This window comes from Prunus mume, linkage group LG8 (assembly GCF_029339155.1).
Source record: "Prunus mume cultivar Tortuosa linkage group LG8, ASM2933915v1, whole genome shotgun sequence".
Taxonomy (NCBI): Eukaryota; Viridiplantae; Streptophyta; class Magnoliopsida; order Rosales; family Rosaceae; genus Prunus; species Prunus mume.
Window position 1 is genome coordinate 20,492,779 of NC_142705.1, and position 24,043 is coordinate 20,516,821.

Here is a 24,043-nt window from a genome sequence, read left to right on the forward strand (position 1 = left end):
TAAGTTCCTTGAGTTACAAGCCTGTCGCAAGGTGCTTGTATATGTTTAAGTTTAATAAAACTCAAAAATAGAGGATACCCCTTTAGTTAGTAATACAATAGGCATAAAGAATCAAAATCCAAAGACTAAAATCCCAAAAGTCTATTATTTGTGCCCTTTCGCAAGGAACCCCATTAAGACTAGTGTTTCCTTACCAAAAGCAACATTTAAAACCAATTTAAAATGAGCCCTTATTCAATTTCAAACTTTTAAATAGAAGATACAGAGACAGAATCAACTCTAGCTTGATTCTATTAAGAAATCAATCGAAGTGAAAGAATACGGCGAGATTGCAACCTCCACATCCTCACCATCCTCACCAGCCTTCTCAAGTAGACTCTGGTTCAATATCACCTGCATTTAATTTAAAACCAAAGTAAAGAGATATGGACAGAAAACATGGTTCGAAGCATTGTTATATTCAACGCTATCAATATTGGTTCATCATTGTTCCCACAAATTTAATCTTTTAGGAGGATATGGGCCAATTACTTTATTTCACATATAAGTCTATTATTACTTTATACTCTAGAGAAAAACACCCCACTATACTTTCAAATAGAAAAATGGTAAGCAATTTTGAGCCTCATATCCTCATACTCATCCTCACTTTTGAGCCTCTTTCCACAACTAGAGAGGTCAATACATGAATTTTACATAAGTTGACAGATTAGGGTATGCTTAGATGCTTTTAAGTCAACATTATTCTAAAAATTTAAAATATGTGATAATGGTCCACTATTCTTTTATATTTCAACAGTTCATGATTGAATAAGTCAAGATAAACTAGTATAGACACAGAGCATCTCCAAGTATATACAAAAAGCAATGTAGGGTCATGTCTTCAACAATATGAAAATGTTGAAGGATACAAGCTGACTCAGATACCTTCTTTGGCTCATTTAAGGAATTCTCATCCATCGGGTTGTTTGACGTGAGCACGGTTTTGGTCGACTCAGACAGATTAAGGGAATTCACCTCCAACCCGTCCACAACAATCTTGAGATTCACTATGTCTGTTCCGAAGTTCACAATCTACAGAAAGAAATAATCACAAAGAAATAAGATGTCACAGAATATGACATGCACCATATTGGTAGAAACTGTTGAACGAAGCTGCATGAATTTGGAATGAAGTCATAGTTAAAAACGAAACCTAAACATAAAAATAGTGAACAATCGATGACTGCCTTAAAGATGATTTTCTTAAATTAGTTTGAGTATGGACTTCGGCAACTTCCACTGCCATCTACTAAGGGGTAGAAGCATAATACTGCTACAGAACTTATCCTAAAATATCATGTATTAGCATGGAGCAATAACCGTATTGAAATAAAGGTATTCTAAGCAAACAGAAAATCATTGATTAAGAATGGGAGAGAGAAGTTAACACAAACCCTAGTTCCTGTAAAAGTTGGATTGATGGATACCAGATGTGCCCTCAGCATCAAAATTGTTCGTTCATTTATTTTTGGGAGAAGGATGTTCAAGATAGTTATATTATTTTAAAAAAACATTAAAATATAATATGCAAAAACAGTAAAGGTTTAAGATTCACAGCCTTGACATTAAAATGTAATTTTACTTTGTAACAGCAGGTAGATACGGAGCAATACAGAAAAAGAAAAGCAGACAGATTCATCATACTGAACAAAGAAAGATGACACCAGACACACAGAAAGAACGCAGTACAAGCAAACACATGCTACAAAAAGAATGGACAATATTTATAAATACACGCCTTATATTTAACTGACAATTCATATAAAACTTATTGCTATAGTATTTCAGATTCATGCATTGATTGAGTTGTCTCTAATATTTTCCATTTGAAGCAACAAAGTCGTAATAGTTCTAGAGCAATGTGAAATATGATCTTCTTTCCATACTAGGCATTCCAAATATGTATTAGATGGCAAGAAACACTATAAGGGCATCGAAAAACTACAATTTACACAGAACAAAAAGAGGTCAGATGAAAACAATCTCAATTAAGCATCACGAAGCATAAAACTGACTGAGATAATGTACTAGCACAAACCTTGATTCTTAGGTAACTATTCTCATTTTCTGAATTTTTCCAAGAAATTGCAGATGCAAGAAGTTGCTCCACTTGATTAGTAGACGAATTTGTTTGGAGTGTTGCATTGAAAATAGTTGCTCCACTTGATTTGTTAAAAAGACATTGCATCCAGTAGCTAGGAGTCCCATAGAGATGTGAGGAGTTAAAGACGATTGCAGCGAAGTTCGCCCTTGATGACAGAGAAGTTTTCAGTTTTAGTAATAACTACACAACAATGATCCCCTCATGAAAAGTTAATAAATAAAAATTGCATTGGAGAAAAAAAAATGAGATGAGAAAAGTATACCTCTTGTCATTGGAAAAGAGTGGTGCATAACTTGCCATCTCAACAACATCACTGCATTTGATAAGAATAAACAATGAAAGTACTCAGTAGCTGCCCGTCTTTACAAGTATATAAATCTTTTGGTAAAAACTAGGTGTAAAGATTACTACCTTAGAATCCCCAAGTACATCTGTGATCTATTACCATTTATCATTTTTTATTTCAGTTTAATACTATGTCTATAGGTTGGGAATATAAGAAGCCTTCAACTCCATAGAAAACAGATGTGCAGCTGGTCACAAAAGGAAATATGGCAACACACAACATGGATTTGTGGCAAACAAGAGTGCAGGAAATGCTACGCATTTCTTTTGCACGGAGAAATACTGTATTCGCAAATATATAATAAAGAAGTTAGATCTTTAATTATGTGTAGACATATCTATATAAGATAGCAACCTATGCATATTTTTCCTGCTAGAACTTTGAAGAAAAATAATTTCTGTAAAGAAAACATTGTAAGCATTCTGGAAAATATTACAGGAAACAAATTTTTGAAATGCTACAACAAACCTGTTTTTCTCCAGCCCAATAAGAAATCCAGCTTCACCTAGTGCTGCTAGAAGACTTCCTGTTGTGACGGCATACTCACTCACAAAAGCCTGAATCATATTGAACGTTAAGAAAATTAATAGAAGCCATTCAGAGCAGATTAAATCATAAGAAGGCACATTACCCTACCTTGGGACCACTACGTGATGTATGATCAAACTGATGAGCCATAGAAAACATGGTTTCGGCATCTCTATAGACCTAAATAAAGATCAGAAGGTAAGATTACTATTGCTAATGTCATTCCATGTTGCCAAATCAATGATCCGACTCATTGACTGGTAAAGAAAAAATTCATTAGCAAGTGTAATACAAGTGGTGGTGTTATGAAATTTACATGAAAATCATACAAATCAGCTGGATGATCCAACTTTTGAGAAGATCCGTCACAGTTTGAAATTATTTTGATGTCTGGATAGGCACGTTTTATAGCACTATAGAACTTAAGGTAATTTCCTGGTCAAGAAAAAGAGGAAAAGCTTAAGCGTCGTTGAGAATATAAAATCCTTTATTGCATATATTACACTGAATCACAAAATCTAAAATTCAAGGTCCCTGCATCCTCTGCCAATTGCTTATGCGTTGGATGTGCAACTTTAACATGTGTTAGGCATTTCAATGATGCGAAACCGTTGTAGGTCAAGTACAAAAATTCAAGGAATAAAAGACAATGAAGTAGACACAGGTCATCATTTGATTCACAAAAAATAAGGAATTGCAAGTTTGCCTTTTCAGATAGAGGATTGTGGCAGAAGAACTGAAGTTATTGTGTAAAAAAATTCAGATCTTAATCAGAGTTATTTCCCCAAGCATATTGCAAAGTTGCAATTGTTTTAAGGACAAAAGAGTGAAAACTGCACTAAATTGTAAGGACATTCATACAAACAGATTAAGTTATGCATGACTTTGCATGCAGAAAGTCATCCAACGTCCCATATGTGTAAAACTCAATCTGTTCCAGCTAACCAACTAAAGAGCAAACAAAAAGCATGAACTAGAAAATATACAAACCTAGGTAGTTCTTTCTTCCGCAATCCTCATTCCCAATACCAACATATCTCAAGTCAAAGGGTTCTGGGTGTCCCATTGCAGCACGGAGAGAACCCCAGGTAGAATTAGGATTGCCTCTAGCAAACTCAAGACCATCAAGAGCTTCCTGTAAACAAGAAAACGTGAACGTTAAACCATAAGTTTGAGATTTACTAACACATAACAGGTTTACTAACACAATTTAGAGTTAAGTAGCAAAATTTATCTTACATAGGGCATCAAAACTTCATCTTATCCACAGTTCTTCTCATTTATGTTCAAATTGCATTATATAGACATATAGCATTCATACTTATAATGTTAATGAGTCGATACAAGTTCTCATATCACATTGAGAGTTCAATGCATAGTTTTCCTAGTAGCAGCCAATACACCACATTAATACATACTTCACATAATGTAAATGCTTTTACTGCATTTTGTCGCTATGTTTTAGTGTTTTTCAATGAGTGACAACACCTTATGTCAGCTGCAGCCCTGCCCTACCCTCACCACAGCAACCCCACTTGTATGAACATCCTTTTGTGGGAACTCAAATGAAGCTAGGCTTGGAGACAATGAAACCACTTGACCAGAAAAAGAAGGCAAAATCTAAATTTGATCTCCTAAAACCATATTTGCAAAGATGTTTCATACACCAAAGCACATAGAGCCACAGATTTATAAAGATGAAGCTTATTTTGAAAAGCCTAAATGTCACTTACATATATTTCACTTACAGATATTTGCTTTAGTTGCAAAGATATAATTCCGATTAGAAATTAATTAATGGTTTGCCACATCCATTTGGTATCAGTTACTGATTAGCTAATGAGATATGGTCAGCACTGCAGACATACCTGTACAAATGGTAAGACACTGGAAGTATCAACTTCATCATTGTGACTGATTCCTATGAAATTCATACAGTCAGTATTGGCAAAGGTGAACGTGATCATTGGAAAGATAAAGGAAGCGCTAAGAAAATGTGAAGTACCGTTATTAAATACCCATATTGGCAATGTACCAAGGTCCTCTGCTAGCTGCATAAATAAAATTTTCAAAAACTGGTACCGACAGAAGCAGGATTTTAAACGTCTCTTGAATTACAGAACTAAAAAAGATACCTACTTGGAGCAACTCAAAATAACCAAGTCCGTCGTCAGTCCAGTACATCCAAACATCACCAAAGTGTCCAGGTCTCTCTTCCCAGGGTCCAATTGTTTCTTTCCAACGAAATGCATTTCGTAGCCATCCACCTTCGACGAAACAGCCGCCTAATGCAACACAATAGAAAAAAAATACAATTTTTTTTTAATATAATAGCTCCACTGTATTGACCATATTAGAACATGTATCATCTCTTATCACAAAGAGTCCCAAGTTATTTTTGTCAAGTGGTCAGGCGATCAAGCCAGCAAGGTTACCCACTAAAAAAATTCAATAGTATATAATGTCCAAAAGATAAAAATGAAAAGAATTTCAGAGAAAACAGTGGATGTAGTTCATATCTGCAGGTAAAACTGATAGCAGCCAAAGAAGGACAAGGTTACTTTTATTTAAGCTTCTTTAATAAAGATCTGCACCTTTGTAAAGAAACAGGATTTTTTTTTTCCCATTAAGATTTCAACCATTTTCCTTACAAAGTTTCTGTGAAGCCTGCTTTTCGCTCGGAAGCTTGAGAAAATTAGTAAATACCATAATTTACTAATTTTAGCCGAGAGTTATGTATGAAAAGCTCAAGTTTAGTAACTGTCTTGTATTAAGACAAGTAAATCCAAATTTACCTGGAAATCTCATAAATTGAGGTTTTAAATCTTCCAACATTTGAACAAGGTCCTTCCGAAATCCATGTCCCTGATCCAAAATAATAGTTTCATAAAGAGTAAAAAGACACATAAGGTATGCATGTAGCAAAGCATATCACACAGCTCCTTACAAGTTACACGTTGAAAGCTGGCAAGCCAAGGGCATAAAATTTAATAAATTAGATCAACTTCCAACATGACCGAAATTTAACCTGCAAAGTTCAAACTTGTATTCCTGCAATTTTTCAACTTCTTTTTAAAGTATTCCTGAATATTCTGTTTCGTTCTTTTTTTCATCATAAGAAACACAATTTCACTAATCATAAATGATATAGAAAAAGGAGACAAAGTATCATTAAAACATCATCCCAGCCTAATAAATCCGGTAGGAAAACAACAGCTCCAAGATCAAGTCATAGCAACTAGACTACTTGATCATACCAACTGAAAATACCCCACTGAAGTCAATAAAAATGACATATTATGTATAATTCTCTCTAAGTTACATGCCTACACAAAACAGGAAAAAAGGTACCTTATATGTATCCAGGGGCATGACTGACACTTGATCAAACCATACAAACCCTTTTCTGGTTGTTGTCAATTGCAGTCTTGAATTAGGATTTGTTCCTTGGGCATCCAACATAACTTCGAATTTTGTCCAGTTTGAAACTTCTGCACCAGAAGCTCTGCAAAGGCAATGAAATGTACTGTCAGACTCTTAAATGGAGATAAAACAGTCAGTAAGGAACTGCTGATTACAAAACATCAGCAGAACAGAGGATGCTCACATAATGTTCGCAGCAGCAAGTTTCTGCAACCCATCTGAGCCCGTCAATGATACAGACACATTGATTGATCCAGATGAGCGGACATAAAGAACAACACTGTAGGTCTTCCCTTTTTCAATATTCTGGACAAAACACAGGTAAGAAACCAGTAGCAAAGAGCCAGAAAGAAAAATGTATTAAATATTTACACGTGTGTGTGTGTGTGCAGTTTTGTTGTTCTTGTTCTCGTGCTGTGTGCGTATGCATGCACACACACACGCACACGCACACGCACGCACACACACGCACACACACATATATATATATATATAGAGAGAGAGAGAGAGCAATGTTCCCTTGTCAGACAAATACTTATGTTGCAAACTGTGAATTTGGAACATAAGCATTTAGAATGAACCAATTAGATGATAGTTTAAGGGTTCATACCATGCCCCAGAACCCAGGGTTATAAATTCCTACACCATCATCAGGGCAGCTATTGGCACCTTGGCTATCACATAGCACCTCCATTCGGAGTGCAACTTTGTTGCGGTCAAAGCATGAAGAACGGTCCGTTGACACTATCAAAGATGACTCATTCCCAATTATTGACCAAGGATCAATGTTGGAAGGAACGTTTGGGCCCCCAGCTTCAAAACCTGTGGGAAAACGTTATTAAGAAGCCTCAGCTCTAAACATTCAGTCAAAATTACGAGCCAAAACCTAACTATAACATTTTATATTTAGCAATACAGTGAATTCCACATTTCATATGATTCCGAAGAGAACTTTTTAACCATGTGCTGATAATCTGATGTCATTCAACCTGTTGTTGAACTTAAAACTGACAAGACAGAAAAGAAATCAAAGGGGAAAAAAAGAAAAAAAAAGAGGGATCTGGTAGTGCATATTAAATGCAGAGAGGGTAGATAAAGATGGAAATCAGTATGTCACAAAACAGTAGAATCTTTCTCTATTTTGTACTCAACCACACTTGCACAAGCAGGTGGCACATTAACTCAAATACAACAACTTTGCATAAAAAAAACATTCATAGGATAATCCTAAACATCACAATGAAGAGTTAATCCAACAGTAAAATGTTTCAGGAAGACGCCATAACCCTCCACTTCCAAAATATCAGATTTGAAAAGAAACTCAGAAAATGTAATGACAACAGAAAGGCATTCAAACAGTTACTTCAAGCACGAATTATTCTGAAATGTTCTAGCTTCACAATCTAGCAACATAATAAGCATCTTATGATGTGAAACTATCTGGCAATAGAATAGTTTCCTATATGTTATTTTCACTTTTTGTATTAGCTGGAATTCAGAGAGTAAGGGAAGTACCTCTGTTGTTCACAAGCTCAGCCCATAGCCCGCCAGCACCAGCATTGTTAAACTCCTGCAGTGAACAAGCATTTGAGAGAATGCATATACCTTAAAATTAATAGCATCTTAAATGAAACCACAATGTTAGTAATATAAAGAGACAGGCATGTTTAAGCGACAGAAGGTTTATAATTGCCACATAAATCAGGATATATCCGCACATAAAATAAAATAAAATAAGAAAACAAATGAAAAGAGATTTTAAAAATTGTAAGAACTACAGTAATAGCTAACAAGTTATAGATTATAGAAGTAACAAAAAGCAGTTGGAACTGAACAAAAATTCACTATTCCAAGCCAACACACTAACCTCAAAGAAAATTCCAAACAGTGTTTCAGATATTGGCCGTCCCGATGCTTCAGAAGCATCCACCAGCAGCTTTGCTGTCTGGTTCGTATCAACTCCAATAGCAAAAGATTGATACACAGAGCAAACCAAAACATATAGCAGAAGAACAACATGAGGGGACTTGCAGGAGCCCATTGCTCAGTTACCACACCCAATACTTCCACAGCTAAAAAAGCATAGACAAAGGAGATACTCAGTTACATTCTGATCAATTAAACAGAAAAAGAACAAGGTAACACAAAAAATGCAAAATGGTCTCTAAGTTAATGAGTAATCGCCAAAATATAGAAATCCCATAAACACTTTTTGGTTCAATCAAACTGATAGATGTGTGGTAATATTATGAAAGACCCACAAATAATTAAGACCAATTAAATAACTACAAAGTTGATCAACTCAAGGAGATTCTAGTGAAGCAAGTCTCTATTAAATTTAAAATTGATATAAAAAGATAAAGAGAAAAAACCCAATTCCACAAAGAAGAAGAGAATACCCAGAAAGATGGTGATTTCAGCAATGCTCAGATAAGAGTGCATTATTAAGTTCTCATCCATTTAGTATAAATTTCAGTTCAGAAACTCTTGAGTCTTGAGTCTTGAGTCTTGAGTCTTGGGTCTTGAGTCGTCTCTCTCTTCTCTTGTCCGGGGTTTTCGCCCTGATTTGTAAGAACTTGAAACAATTGTTTGCCATGAATGTTCTTTTCTGTAGAGTATTTTAAATCATATCATTTACTACTAAAAGCCAATTAATTTTCTCTTTTTATTTTCTCCCATCCCATAGTTTTGCTGTCAAACTTGAACTTTTTTTATTTTATTTTTAATCATAGTAATGATTTGTTACTTTGTCTTGCAAATATCTACAGAAGATTATGAGTTAATTTGGAGTGCTCATTAGGAATAAATATGATTTTGTATTATTTTTAAGGGAGTTTCACTAAAACACCCAAAATGGAGGTTGAAATTATAAAAAAACCCAACACCCAAAACACTTTATAAACACACCAAAAACTCATCATTACACACACTCAAAACCCATTTATAAACACACCCAAAAAGTTGACTTTGGGGTTGGTTTTGGGTGTGTTTCTATGTTTAAATAGTGCTTGGGTTTTTTTATAAATACATGTCTAGAATTGGGTTTATTTATAAATTTGTATATTTTTAATTACTTGTAAGAACAATTGACTCGGACTTCACCAATTGATGTATTAATTCCAAATACAGTGTTATTTTAATCAACCAAGCAAAAGCCATAAATATATATATCGATCTCATTCATACAGTGTGAATGAAATTCAATTCAAAGTACACTTACTAGACCAACAGTGTGAATGCATTAACGTAGGGCCCACCTGACCATTAAAGTTCTATTCACAAAAGTTAGCCACAGACCCTAAGCTTGGGCCATAAACCTGAAATTTCCACAAGTCTTCTTGTCCATTAATCTCAAGTCTCAAGTAAATTTTTGGTCACTTGTATCTTGAAAATTAGTGGCCAACTTAATTTCTAGCAGTAACAGATGTATGATATGTTGTGGTCTTCTGTATGTGAATGTGTCAAACATGTTACAAGGATGTAAAGTCATTTAAATAGGAAAGAATCTGATCTCAAGTTGAAAGGATGTGCCAAAAATGAATACATGATCTTCTTTTTTGCATACCAGCAACATCCCACTTCAAAAAGATAAGTCACTTTTGAAAAATATGGGTTATTAAGATTCCAGAACATCAACCGTAGCACATTAAAATACCCTTTCTTTTTGTAATCATCCAAAGCCTCCTTAAAATCCCGCACTCAATTGTTCTTAGAGGCCTTCTCAAAATCTCTATATGTAAACACAAAAATCCTTTTAGGAACCTTGGCATTACCCTCTACAATGGCAATCTAAAATGATTTTTTGAAAATGTGCTTTTGGTGGAAATAAATAATCCAAGTCTCTAAGTGACGACATGAAGTTTGGTTAAATGACACCTTTTATTTTCGTTGTTCGATTCATAGTAGCTGTGTGTGTCAATTAGTTTTATTTTATTTTGTTTTTCCTTTAAAATTTTTAAAAAAGAAGTTGTGTCCCATGAATTAAGACCCATGTTCTTATTTTGATTTTGAATTTGAATTTTTTTAATATGAAAAAAATTACTATATTACCCTTATTTATTGAAAGTTTCAATACTCAATAAATTCTTTAATCAAGGACAATATTTAGTATTTTGAATGTTTCACTATTATCTACTTGCACCTTTATATATATATATCAATAAATATTTTTTTGTAAGGAATTATGTAGTGGGAATTTTCTTTGGTAAATGATTTGTAACTTGTCTTGTTTGTAAGAACTTGATTTAGGACATCTCAAAATGTTTCTGCAGAGTATCTTAGATCAAAAGTTTTGCAGAAAGCCAGTTAACTTTGTTTCTTTTCTTTTATGCATCTCATAGATTGCAACCTTATGCAAAAGTCACAAATAATCCATGTAGTTTTACCTTGATGGTTAGGGAGACCATCTTTACGGTCCAGCTTGTGCACCATCTCTCTAATAGATGTGAAGCTGAATACAAAATGAAGGACGCTTTGACTTCCTTGCTCCGAAACTTTAGCAATCAGATTTAGCACTAAATATGCTCCTTCCTACGTAAGAATTTCGTGCTCATCAATATAAATTATAATATGAGAAATTTTTAAGAGTAATCGTAACACCGCACGTAATATTAATTTGTCTTATTTTTAATATGTGATTGGTGGAAGATTTATGCTTTACTATATAAGTATCAATAAATATATACTTACAATAATAATATTGGGTTGGTAGACATATGTTTCAGTTAAGTCAAGGTCTATATTTGCAAGAAGATAATTATAGTTTGTGGCCCTGCCTTGGATGGGAGGCAAATTTAAACGGTTGAGTGAACACGGAAAGACACCGTTACCAACCATCTCAAGTCAAGTCAAGCAGAGTCAACAACTGCAAGACAATGGTGAGAAAGAGTCTGGTGTGCGTTGGAAGGCAAATTACCATCTCAATTCTCAAGTCTAGTATAGGTTAACAGTTTGCGTGGGAAGAAAATTAGGAAATATTTGCCCAAAAGTCGAGTAGGCTCTATTGTCTTGCCAGAATTTGCTCCAATACACACCAAAAAAATATATATATATATATATAGAAATTCAGTTCCACTTAGTGCATCCTAAAAAAAATTCCCAATATAAAATTAGAAATTGTTGAAATAAGAAGAAAGAAAAAAGAAAAGTGATTATCTGATTTGTATACTCTTTAGTGTGCAGCTTGTTTTTGTATATCAAGTCAATCAATATAGTGTGATCCAAACTAATTGGAAACTCCAAATGTATTCAATTACTTAAGTCAAGCCAATCCCTAACCACTTGATAGCATGATGGAAATTACAATTAGTCTCTAACTTAATTTGTAGCGGGGGTTGCAAAACACCCACTAGTGTAGTGGTTTGGAGCAAATGCTCCCTCTAGGAAAGGTCCTCGATTTGAGTCATTGCATCCGTGTAGTGTGTGTGAGTTTAGTATGATACCACCCCTCTTAATAGGAAAGCTCTTAAAAGAATAATTAAAATAATAATAAACCTTTTGGAAGGAAAAATTCCACCACCATTTTGAAAGCTTGGGAATTTGTAGAGGTTGTTCCTGGAGAATTCGTGCATCATTGAACTAGACCGACATTGCTCATCATCCGACTAAAAGTTGGTTGGTTAGCATCGTGAAAGTAAAAAATCTATGTGGTCCTTTCAAATCTTATAAATTCTTACTATATAAATCTCTTAAAATCCAAACGTAAAAAGTCCTAATTATAAAAATCTTATAAGTCATTACATTCCTAAATAGTCTTTTAAAATCCATTCAACTTATTTATCCAAAAATAGTCTTTTAAAATCTCAATTGAATACACCCCCCAAGTTTATGCTAGACATGTAATGTTTTAAGTTGTTAGATTATTCTAATGACCGAGATGAGTTGAAATGCAGATAAATACGTGGAGTATAAACGTACAGAATCTGAAGCAAACCAACCCAGGTCGATTACCAGGTTTTAGGTAGAAAGACTTTGAAGAAATTGCCTTTGAAATCTCTTATTTCCAATTTGTTCAAGCAGTTGTATTTAGATTGTAAAACTCAGTAGTGGATTATAAAGAGGCCAATAAATATGACATAATATGTATAATTCTAGTGTTGTAAAACTCAACAATTTCTTCAGAAAGAGGCCTATGTCTTCGGGGCTGTGTATATATTTACTTGCGCTTAAACCTTGAACCCTTACTTTGTAAAGAGCCCTATATCTTGCACAATTAAGCCAAAATTGATTATATAGTGTTTTCTAGCTAGGGGAAAAGAACCGACAAATAAAATTAGGGTTTTTTTTTTTGGTTGTAGGATTGTCTTGTGTAGGCGCCTTGTTTTATTTTTGCCTACGGCCCCAAACACTCAGGGTCAGCCTGTCCCTTGTCCACAAAAGTGGGTACCCCTAAGCCCAACTCCAAGGATAAAAACTTATATATCATGGGGATAACACATGCCAAATGTATTACCCTGAAAAATTCAAGGTGGATTTTCATATTTCAGTGAAAATTAATATTATGGTGAAAAATGATTATGAGTATTTTATCAAGTGATTTTGGGTTGAGATTATTAAATTAAGTGTGTTTAATTTCAAGTTGGACAAAAATGACCAAAATACCTCTATTTGTGGATAATTGCCAAAATACCCTTGTAGGCAAAAAAAGAAAAATCTGAAACATGAAGGGCATCAAACCACCATCTTTCCATTCTTCCTTTCCCCTTCGCCCCCCTCTCTGCCTCAAGCTTTCAAATCCACCATTTATGAAAGATGAGTCACCTATTCTATATTGATGACTCACCTAGCCTAAGATTCTTCAAGCATGAATTTATTCTCTTCCCCCCCATTCATTGCATCATCACTCTCTTCTAAATTGATGACTCACCTAACCTGAGACTCTTCAATCATGAATTATTCTTATCCTCATCATTCATTGTATCACCACTCTCTTCCTCATTCACAATATTTTCATCCTCATTCTTCTTTTGTTCCTCTTCAAAATCCAAAATTCATCATTTCCTTGGAGTAGCCAAGAACTTAAATATGGAAAGCTCAAATGAGAAAACTTCCTTCATAAAAGTTGTTCATTTACGTGATTTCTATAACATGTTCGAATTTCACTTCAATCCGACTAGTACATACTCCAAAAAGTTGGTATTATCACAATACGTTTACCATTTTCTTATTTCACAGTAGTATGCTCGGTTTCAATATGTTTCTGTGATTTTCTGTACTCAAATGAGTTTGGTTCCTTCATCAAAGTTGTTTGAAATGCTGTCTATTATAATATATCAAAAGTTTAGATTGATCGGACTTCTATAGCCACCTTGGGAACATTTAGAGTGGAACTTGTTTATAGTCTTTGACCCTAGTTCCTTCCCTCGGTTTCAGTCAAGAACACTCATTTCGAAAGCTCAAAACACTATAGTTTCTTCATGATAGTTACTCCAAATTCTCCTCTTTATAACATATCCAAAGGTTAGCAAAACACAACCATTACAACTCTCTGAAAATTGGTATGAACAAAACTTGTTCATTGATTATGTTGAATTTCTTGTTATAGATGTGTACTTTCTCTCAAATGGCTTGTTACTTATCATTCCATTGATCATATTAGCCACTATCATCTCAAATAAATGATTCTTTGAATGTATGAAGCTCATCTTCATATTGTCTCTTTGAGTGCTAGTTGTAAATCAAGTGTTAGTTAGAATGCCTCAATGACATATATCTCTTTCAAAATGTGTTTCTATGAAGTTCTAGATTATTTCAATCAAAATTGATATATCTCTTTTCTGCCAATTTCATTTTGGGATTTTGTTACATCAAAATTGATATCTCAAGGGTTATTTCAAATTGGTTTTGTGCCATTTGAATTTAAATTGATTTTTTTTGTGAAATTTCAAACTAGAGACTATGCTGTTGGAATTGTTCTGATTCTACCGCATGCCCTATTTTGAATACGAGTTTGAAAACTTCCTGAACTTGGATTTTCATGAAATTTCAATATGTTTTACTTTCACGTATCTTCTTCAAATCTGGAAAGTTTTATCTCGTTTGGTTATAAATTGAAATTTTGGTGATTTTTCAAAACAAGTGTGCAAACCTGAAAAAAAGAACATTCTACACATAGTCTATTTTGGTTTTTTGACATGCTTCCTTAACCCTAATTTCCATCAAATTTTGACATTTTTAATTTTTCTATGTCTAGTCGTAATGTGAAATTTTTTACATTATTTTTATTTAAATTCAATATTTAGTGAATTTTCAAAGTTAAGCAAAACTGAAGTTTTTGTTTTAAATTGATGTTTTAAATTTTTTGTATAAGTCTAGAGTCGAACCACCTGATTTTAAACATCTCAAAGAGTAGAACTATTATAGGAGGGGAATAGATTGGTTTTTCCTTGACGCTTAGTTCTATGCTTGATTGGACGTGAGGTTAAGGGAAGTAACAATCAGGTCAAACAATTTGTCAAGCGTATTATGAGGCTTTAGGTCTACGTGTGCCAGTAGGACACTCAAACGTATTTCTTTATTTCCAGTGAATTTTAATCAGTAAATTATCTTAACTAGGTGTTCTACTCTGCGTACTTTCGAGGATGAACCCGCACAAGGTTAAGCTAGTTGGATATGAAGTAGGGTTTCCTGATTTCCCGATGATTGGGCTATGTCACTTTTAATCTTGGTGCTTATACATAGTACTATAAATATGAGTATTATTGTTGCTTTGCTCAGTGAATATTATTTGATGTTATGTGAATATTATTATTTATTTTTTTTCCATGGATATTATTTGATGTTGGGTGAATATTATTATTGATGTGATTAAGACTGATATATATTATTGTTATTATTTGTATTATCATTCTGCAGAGATAAATGAAATTTGCACTGATTACATATGCATAAAAAATACAATGGTGTTTGGGGTATGTGTGTGTCGTTTGAGGTATATCTAAAGGGTGGGAGAAGGCCTTAGATATATCTGAGTAAAAAAAAAATGTGGAATATATCTAGGTGACGAGAGCAGGGCTTGAATATATTGAGGTGATGGGAGCAAGGCCTCTAACGAAAAGTGAAAGTTGAGAAATGCGTAAACAAAAGAAAAATGGGTTAAGGGACGGACAGACACTAGCTCTTATTTTAGGGTATTTGGAGCTACAATGGTAAAACGCATGGTATGGGATATGCAGGCTTGTTTCCCTAAGATATGAATTAGTGGGATTAGAAGGGAGTGAGTTCATGGCATCATTGCATATGCAAATTTATTTATCTGGTTTGATTGCATAATTTATAGGGAAATAGCTCAAAATGCCACCCTTCTTATAATTTTAACTAAAAATACCACCTTTCCCCAATTTTTTTTTGCAACTATCACCTTTAAATACATATTTAGTGTCCACTTATTGCACACATATCACTTTTTCCCAAATTTTGTTCTCTCTCAGCTCTCTCTTGGCTCCGTCTCTCTCTATCGCTCAGCTCTCACTCTCTCTTCGCTCTGTCTCTCTGTCGCTCAACTCTTACTCTCTCTTCGCTCAACTCTCACTCTCTCTTCGGTCTTTCTCAGTCTCCCTTGCACGGCTCTCTCTCTCTCTCTCTCTCTCTCTCTCTCTCTCTCTCTCTCTCTCTAACGCAGTGATCTTCCTCCCTCAACGGTGTCTATTCATTGAAAGGTACTGTTCATCGTCATTTTCTTAGGGTTTAGGGGTTTCTCTGAAATTGGCTTAGGGGTTTCTCTGAAATTGGTTTAGGGTTTATGGGTTTCTATGAAATTGGCTTAAGGGTTTCTTCAAAATTGGTTTAGGGTTTAGAGGTTTCTCTTAAATTGGTTTAGGGTATAGGGGTTTCTCTGAAGTTGTCTGATTCTGATGATTCCTTGTTTGAAACAGTGAAGAAGTGTGTTCTTTGTTCTTTATTTGAAACTGCTGTTGTTTTGCTATTGTTATTGATGTTGTATTGTTGTTTTATTGTTGTTGGATTGCCATTTTAGTCGTGTTATATTGGTATCGTAGTGCTGTTTTATTGTGGTTTTATTCCCGCTCCATTGTGGTTTTAATGGTTTTGGCGATTTATGCAATTGGATTCTATGTTCGTTTGTTGTTTTGTTTTATCCAAAGAAGGGAAATTGTAGGTGTTCATCTATAGTCTCTACATTAGTCACATGAATCTTTAAGGGGGGAGACATATATATGAGGTAAATGTAATAATCTCTGTGAATTGAGTTTAGTCTTCACTTATCACTTGGGAATTCACTGTGCTCCTTAATTATGTCAAGAAATCCTTTATATGAAGATGCAGACATTGAAGCTCTACTGGAGGAGCTTTATATGGTCATCCGTGTTGACGTGAGTCTCCTAATCAATCAAGGAGATTTACTTCCTTGATTAATTAAGGGATTTACTTTCCTATTTTTTATATAAGTGATAAATCATTTGTACAATTAGGAGATACTTTCCTAATTCTTTACTGTATCTAATTCCTTGTAAGACCCTCATGTAAACTCCTATATATACCTCCTTATGGAGAAGAATAAAACTCAACCTAAAGTATTCAAACCATATTCATATTTTAGCAATCCGTCCATTTTGATAGAGCTATTTGGTTTAGTTATTCTGTGTAGCAAGGTGAAATCATTTCCAGGGTCTTTGGCCATGTTGTACATGGTGAAATGTAATATTGTACAGTCGGTGGCAGTGTAATTGCCTTACATGGCACATAAACTGTTTCCATTTTGGGGTTTTGTTTTCGAGTTGCCATCGTGGTTAGCATACTTATTCTTTAGATTGTGAAGTTGAACTATTTCATACAGCTCCATATATAAACATACTTGCTCTTTATGGAGGTATAACAATTTACTTGTTTGAAACAATGTATTCGTTTCCACTGAATTCTACTAATTTTTGTATCCATTTTTTACATTTGGTCCATGTAGTTTTCTTCATTTTTCTGTGCTCAATCTAACCATATACAGAACACAAAATTTGCATAATGGGTTGAAAAGTTAAAGGTCAAAAAATGGACATATGTCAAAACTAAAAAATAGAGGAAGTGCATAATTCATTTCTGCCTACAATAAACTGGTGCTACCTTGGTGATCCAGTGGCGATATAATGACAATAAAAGGGTGCTAGAAATTGATATTTGTGTTTATTTTGGGTTCCTTGTTTTGTTTTATTTCATTTACTTATCTTTACTCATTACTACTTAATAATTGGATGATTATGAGATTAATTTGTGTCAATTATTCATACAACAATTACATATATGAAGATTAAGACAAACAACATATCATATCACCATTTCAGACTGCATTTTAGACATGCAAAATAAATCGCCACCAAACCCTAAGAATACTATCTTGCGAAGGGAAAATCAAGGCAACACTTTCACATCGCATCACCCAATACCACATGAACCGAACCAGCACTCACCCCAACTGCACAAAACATGCCAAATGCAAACCATCAACAAAACAACAATTGTCTCCATTTCTAACCATGACAAAACAACATTTCATTAATACAATACAACAACAATAATCAGGCAATACAATGGCAATATAACAGCAATATAACATCAACAAAACAGCAATACAACAGCAAAATAACAGGAACACAACAGCAATACAGCAGTAACACAACAAGGATTCATCACAATCACATTATAGAGATCTACTACATCAAATGGAAAATCCCAAGTTTTAAGATTCACATATCCAGAGCAATCTAAATGCAATTGCTAAAAACCTAGATGGATGAGCATGAAGATTCAAAAAACCTAACTGTAAGTAATTAAAGCCAAAACCAATTTAACCGAAACCCAAGCAATCAAAATAAAACCTATTTCACAGAACCCCACAGATATTAAGAAAATAACCATCAACACTACCTATTCAAGGTCGGCGATCCAGTAGAGCTTCAAGGTTGCAAGTAGCTATTCAGAAGACAGACCTAAAATAAGGGGTTCGCGATTCAGAAGAGAGAGCGAGAGAGAGAGAGAGAGAGAGAGAGAGAGAGAGAGAGAGAGCTGAGAGAGAACAAAATTTCTGAAAAAGTAATATGTGTGCAATAAGTGGACACTAAATATGTATTTATAGGTGATAATTGCAAAAAAAATTGGGGAGAGGTGGTATTTTCAGTTAAAATTATAAGAAGGGTGGCATTTTGAGCTATTTCCCCAATTTATATATATTGTGTTATTTGATGCATACTTTGATTAACTATGATAACTGACCTTGAGGGGTTTGACAATATTCTACTAGGCATTAGAATGCTCATACCCTAATAAATTGTGCAGGATTCAAGATGAAGTTTGAGGAAGCGGGTTTCAATTAAGCTGCTAGGCTTCTGTTGTTTATTTGTGTAATTAATATTTGTAAGTAGTCAACCGCTTGATAAAGATCTTAGTGTGTATTTAACTACAAGCTACTGTGACTTTGACTTTGGTGTTGTTAAGTAAATTTGTATTATTTTGTGGCTCTACTTCTCATCATATCATGGTTGGAGGATCGATTCTTATGACTATGGTATGACTCACACCCTGATTCATGAATATTCCTTATTCTCGAATCGGGTTGTGACACTAAACAAGGCTAGATATACTTGTAAGATAATTCATTGTCTTAACCATGAATTGTGGTCTTCTAATCATGTGAGGACTCGAGAGGTTTGCATGTTTAGGAAGTATACTTGGACTTATTGGATTATCTCTATATAAAAGTTATCCTCATTGAAATACATGAGCTGAAAGAATTCCTAATTCTACATGGATTGAAACAATCTAATTCTAATGCAACTGGAACACTCGATTGCTCCTTGTTGGGCAAGGCTTTCAAGTGATGCATATATATAGAGGTCCCTTCTCTAGCAACAACACTCGCTAAAAGAGTTCTCACCTCATCATAGACAAATAGCATTGCAGTGTTGCATAGAGAAGAAGATCCTCTACATCCAATATGTCTAATCAAGGTTAGTGTTGAGTTATGAAAGTCTGTACATATGTGGTATCTGAGCTCTAGGCTTTTGTTTCTTAATCTAATCCATGTCTTCGATAAAATCTGCATATAAGTTTTCTGTTTTAATAAATAGTCACAATAATATGAAGTTTCAAACAGTTTGCATATCTTATATGTTTATGTATGATCAAGGGCATAAAGGGTTACTGCTCGATCATACTGGAAAAGACTTTGATCAAGTTTTGGGATCTACTATGCAAACTGAGTAATAGGGGTATGGTGTTGGGTATCAAGGATAGCTTCACTCGGCATAGCAGAGTGGAAAGGGCAGAAGAGACGATGGCGCTGGATGGGAGATGGAGCCAAAGGAGCTAGTAGAGAGGTGGGATCCAGAAGTCGATTCCCATTGACGGCGCCAAATTTTTTATGCTTTTTTTTGGAGGGTCAACTGAGGTGAAGGAGTGGTGGATCTTTAGTAGGGAGAGAAGGCCGTGAACCTTCGGCACATAGGGATCTTGTAGAAGGAAATAAAGAAGGAACAATTGTCAAGATTCGAGCACCGGTGTGGTGCCTACCAAAAGCTCTCTGATGCTTAAGTCAGCAATATGTGGTAATTTTGGCAAAGTAACAATAAAGGTGAAATGTCGTTACCTATTTTTGGGAACATGTGCCCCTTTTTTTATAGAGAGGTTGAAGTGGAAGTTTGTACAAAGTTTTGATGTGGGACTTCGTGCAAGTTGCTGTGGTGGTGACACGTGTCCGCGTGTTAGTTTCTGTAGTGGAGAGCTTGACAACTAACTTGGCGGCGATTGCCGTATCGAGAGGCGTTATGATGTCGTCGATGTTATCTTCGGCAAGCTTTTGGGTCTGTTCGTGTTCCAGTTCCTAGTGCCGAATGTACTCAGTTTAATGGCATATACATATTTAATATTGTTGTTTGCTAACAAATGGAACTTGATATCAATTTATCTGGTACTTATGATTTATACCATATATGAACTCAGTGGGTTTATTAGAGGACCTGGGGACAATCCAAAGCCGTTGGCATTGTCATTTCATGACAAGTTTAAACAGGGACCATTGCCTTTCGTGGTAAGTCCTACTCAAATGTTCTGTTTATCTCCTCATGTACTTGGAATTTTCTGTTAATTTTTGGATCTGAAAATGCATCCTTGCAATAACATATATGTAGTTTCTAGTGTCTATAGATTCTGTACATGCTTTGTTTTTGGTTATTTTTATTTTTAATTGCAATGATCGGTACCAATATGAGACTGGCAATTCATCTAAATGTCCCCGATGTTCTTTCTTGTTTTACATTTTTTTTATTTAAAAAAATATTAATGTTGTAAACCTCGCTCCCTAAGTAGTCCCGAAATCTTCATAATAGAATATGTTATTCATAATGATATTTACAAATCATTCGAGTTTAATTTGCTACATTTTACAATTGTATACGTAAATAGTACCAAGGTTTAGTGATTCACTTTATCCCCTACTGTCATCTCCTTCTCTGACTCCATTAGTTTTGATGATGTGGTCAAAATAGAGCCCACCTCTAGCATAATTATTTAACATGTTTTTTAGCTGGAATAATTACACAGTAAATAAGTCTTTTATAAGAGTGATATAGGAAGGGTAATCGAACCTAAGATTTCGGATGAAGAGGTAAATGCTCTTAAGTTCCTTGTTCCTTGAGTTACAAGCACGTCGCAAGGTGCTTTTATGTGTTTAAGTTCAATAAAACTCAAAAATAGAGGATAACCCTTTAGTTAGTGTTGACGCAGAAAAATGGTTTAATACTTTCCCGCGTAACTTAGTGATTAGGTCTCTTCGGTATCTGATGTCCTCGGTAGGGTGTGCGATCTGTAAGATAGCAAACACATGGTAATCCTAGAACCTGGTGTGGTACCGGCGAAGGCTCTCCGATGCTTAAGTAAGTACGGATTAAGTAAGTTTGAACTACAGATCACTAGGCAGTATGCCGTAAGTTCTGATTGATTACCTTCAAGCTGGGATGGGTGTCCTCTTTTATAGGCCTCGAGAGGTGTGCAATTCGTTTAGAGTTTCGATGTGGGACTCAAGGCGTCAATTGTGGGGACTGCCACGCGTCCAGGAGGCGAGGTTGCCCTAATGTTGCGATCGGTAGGTATGGTGAAGGTGAGTCTTTGAAGGCACACGTAGCCTAGTTTAGTCCCGTGTTTGGTATTCATTGGCATTTCATTTTGGTATAAGCGAGTCCCCAAGTCCCCTTGCGAGAGTCTTGGAAGGGATTTGCATTGTCCTCGGAAGGAACCACGGCCCTACCGTTCGGTAACTTTCGATCTTTGGGAAGGGCGGACATTGTCCTTCCGGCATCATAGTTCAGGTGGCCATTGGCGAAGTCGGAAGGTCGCCGAGTGGGGTGAAGGGACGTCCCGAGCGCTTCGACTTCGCGCCTCGAGTGCCGTCCGTTGCCCACAGGATGGCGACCGCGTGCACGGTGATGATGGCGCGCGCGTTAATGCGCCCGTTTGGTTTCGAGAGTACCGTTGTCAAACTCTCTTCTATAAATAAGGATGACCCGGTGGTGAATTCACTTTGCATCCTGCGAAGTGAGAGCTCTATCGATCACGATTTCGACGAGTGCTAGCTGCGATCGAGCAATTTCCGGCGAGATCTAACGGTAACGAGCGATTTCGGTGCTGCCAAAGGTAGGAAGAGCCTTACGTGTTGAGCGATCTGAAGTAGTAGCGATCTGCGTCCAACTTGAAGCTAAACAAAGTACCGTTTGGTAGCCCTACTTTTCCATCTCTACGTACCTTAAGAGTTTACGTCCTTCCTTGGTTTGAACTAGACTGGCCATAGGGTTTCATTCGGTAGTCTAGTCGCCATAGGTGGTGATGTAGGGGTCGGTAGGATAGCATCCGGCATGAGCCTTAGTTTCCCTTTTTGCCTGTTTTTGTAGATGTCTGATAGCGAGTCATTCTCCGGCGCGAGCCCAATGCGTTCGACGAGGAGTCATCGACGGTCTCTTTGACTCACGGCGTTGAAGCGGCAGGGGCTGATCTGAGGAAGGAGTAATCTGACGTCGAGATACTCGGCGAAGGCCCAGATCCCCACATGGTATCGGAAGGGTTTATGACCGCTCGGTACCGTTGTCTATCATATATAGCGGCGATCGCGCGTGGGGCTTGGGCACCCGTCATCATTTGACAAGAGAGATGCCTTGGCACCGGTCATCATCCGACAAAGCGATGCCTTTGGCACCCGTCATCACCTTCGGCACCTATCATCATCGGCGAAGCGATGCCTTGGCACCCGTCATCACCTTCGGCACCCTATCATCATCCGGCGAAGGCGTGCCTTGGCATCCCGTCATCATCGACAAGCGATGCCTTGGCACCTGTCATTGTTGGACAAAGAGAGTTGCCTTGGCACCCTGTCATCATTTGACAAGAGAGATGCCTTGGCACCTGTCATCATCCGGCGAGGCGATGCCTTGGCACCTGTCATCACCTTGGCACCTGCCATCATCCGGCGAGGCGGCGCCTTGGCACCCGTCATCATTCAGCACCATCGACACTACACTACTTGGAAGAAGACTAAGGTGTTGCTCGGTCAATGCATTGAAAATTGCAAGTCCTCAACCAAGGAGTACCTCCTTGCTTGAGAACTTAGGGGACTTCTGTTTATACCATATTTTACCAAGCAACTAGAAGCAACTCTAGGCAAAGCAAAGAGTCCCACATTGGAATATTACAAGAAGTGAAGGCTCCCTCACCTATAAAGGAGACCACTCTCCCCTTAGAAAAGGATGCTTGGGCTGGGCTTGATCTTTAGTCATGACCTTCCTCTTTCTTACATTTAAGTTTGGGCCCAACCCCATGTACGAATGTAAATACACAACATTATAATAATGAGAATATACTTCTCCGTGGACGTAGCCCATTCGTTAAGGGTGAACCACGTATATCTTGTCTTCTGTATGTTTATCGCTTGCTCCAATCCTCACACGCTTGGTGAAGGTCCTCACCTTCTTAGCTTTTGCCCAGGCCTTGCCGTTCGGCGGTTTGAACTCCCCCAAACCGAGAATAAGGAATGGGTCTCACCGTCTCTAATCGAATGCTCTACAGATCCAACACCTCGACCAAGGGTGCTCAGTCTTTTCTCCCGCTAAAATCACCTTCTTGAACCAAATTTCTGCAAGAGTGGAAGCTGCCGAATGCCCAAGGAGGCCTCCGATATCCTCAACCTGCAAATTCGAGCTCGGCACAGTCAAAGTCACGGGCCCAGCTCCGAGTTCATGAGCTCTCCTCCTAGACTGTCGGCATTCACAAAGTTATTGTGAAGTTGCCAAACCAAAGGGCTGCCTAAATTCCTGGCGCCAGTCCGCCTTGCCTACAGGGACTCAGCGAAAGCCTTACGAGATTTGCACCAAACTCCTAGGCTCCGAGTGCCTGGTGCCCTTACGAACCAGCCTTCACGGCTCAAAGCCAACAACTCAGATTTCTCAAATCAGCCCGGATGTGCCTTACCCGAGCGGCAAGGGTCGGGCAAAGAGATGGTGGCCTCGGAAAAAACCTCCTTGCGATTTTCCACAGAACTTGCGAACCCGGCAATTCTTGGCAGAAAATCAGCCCAAGCACAAGCGCGGCAGCAGGTGTTATGTAGGAAGGACTCC

General features: G+C 36.6%; 1 protein-coding gene across 1 annotated transcript; it reads right to left on the reverse strand.

Moving 5' to 3' along the window:
• LOC148915002 (alpha-L-arabinofuranosidase 1-like) lies at window positions 1-9,039 on the reverse strand. Its single transcript, XM_089042846.1, has 18 exons — window positions 8,843-9,039; window positions 8,311-8,515; window positions 7,959-8,013; window positions 7,054-7,265; window positions 6,628-6,749; window positions 6,372-6,525; window positions 5,816-5,885; window positions 5,160-5,305; window positions 5,026-5,071; window positions 4,889-4,941; window positions 4,011-4,155; window positions 3,337-3,455; window positions 3,129-3,200; window positions 2,961-3,049; window positions 2,409-2,459; window positions 2,081-2,291; window positions 928-1,074; window positions 1-393 (listed from the first exon to the last, which is right to left on the reverse strand). The coding sequence occupies exons 2-18, from the start codon at window positions 8,482-8,484 to the stop codon at window positions 280-282; spliced, it is 1,980 nt and encodes a 659-aa protein (XP_088898972.1). The 5' UTR covers window positions 8,485-8,515; window positions 8,843-9,039; the 3' UTR covers window positions 1-279.
• Between the last annotated feature and the right edge of the window lie 15,004 nt (window positions 9,040-24,043).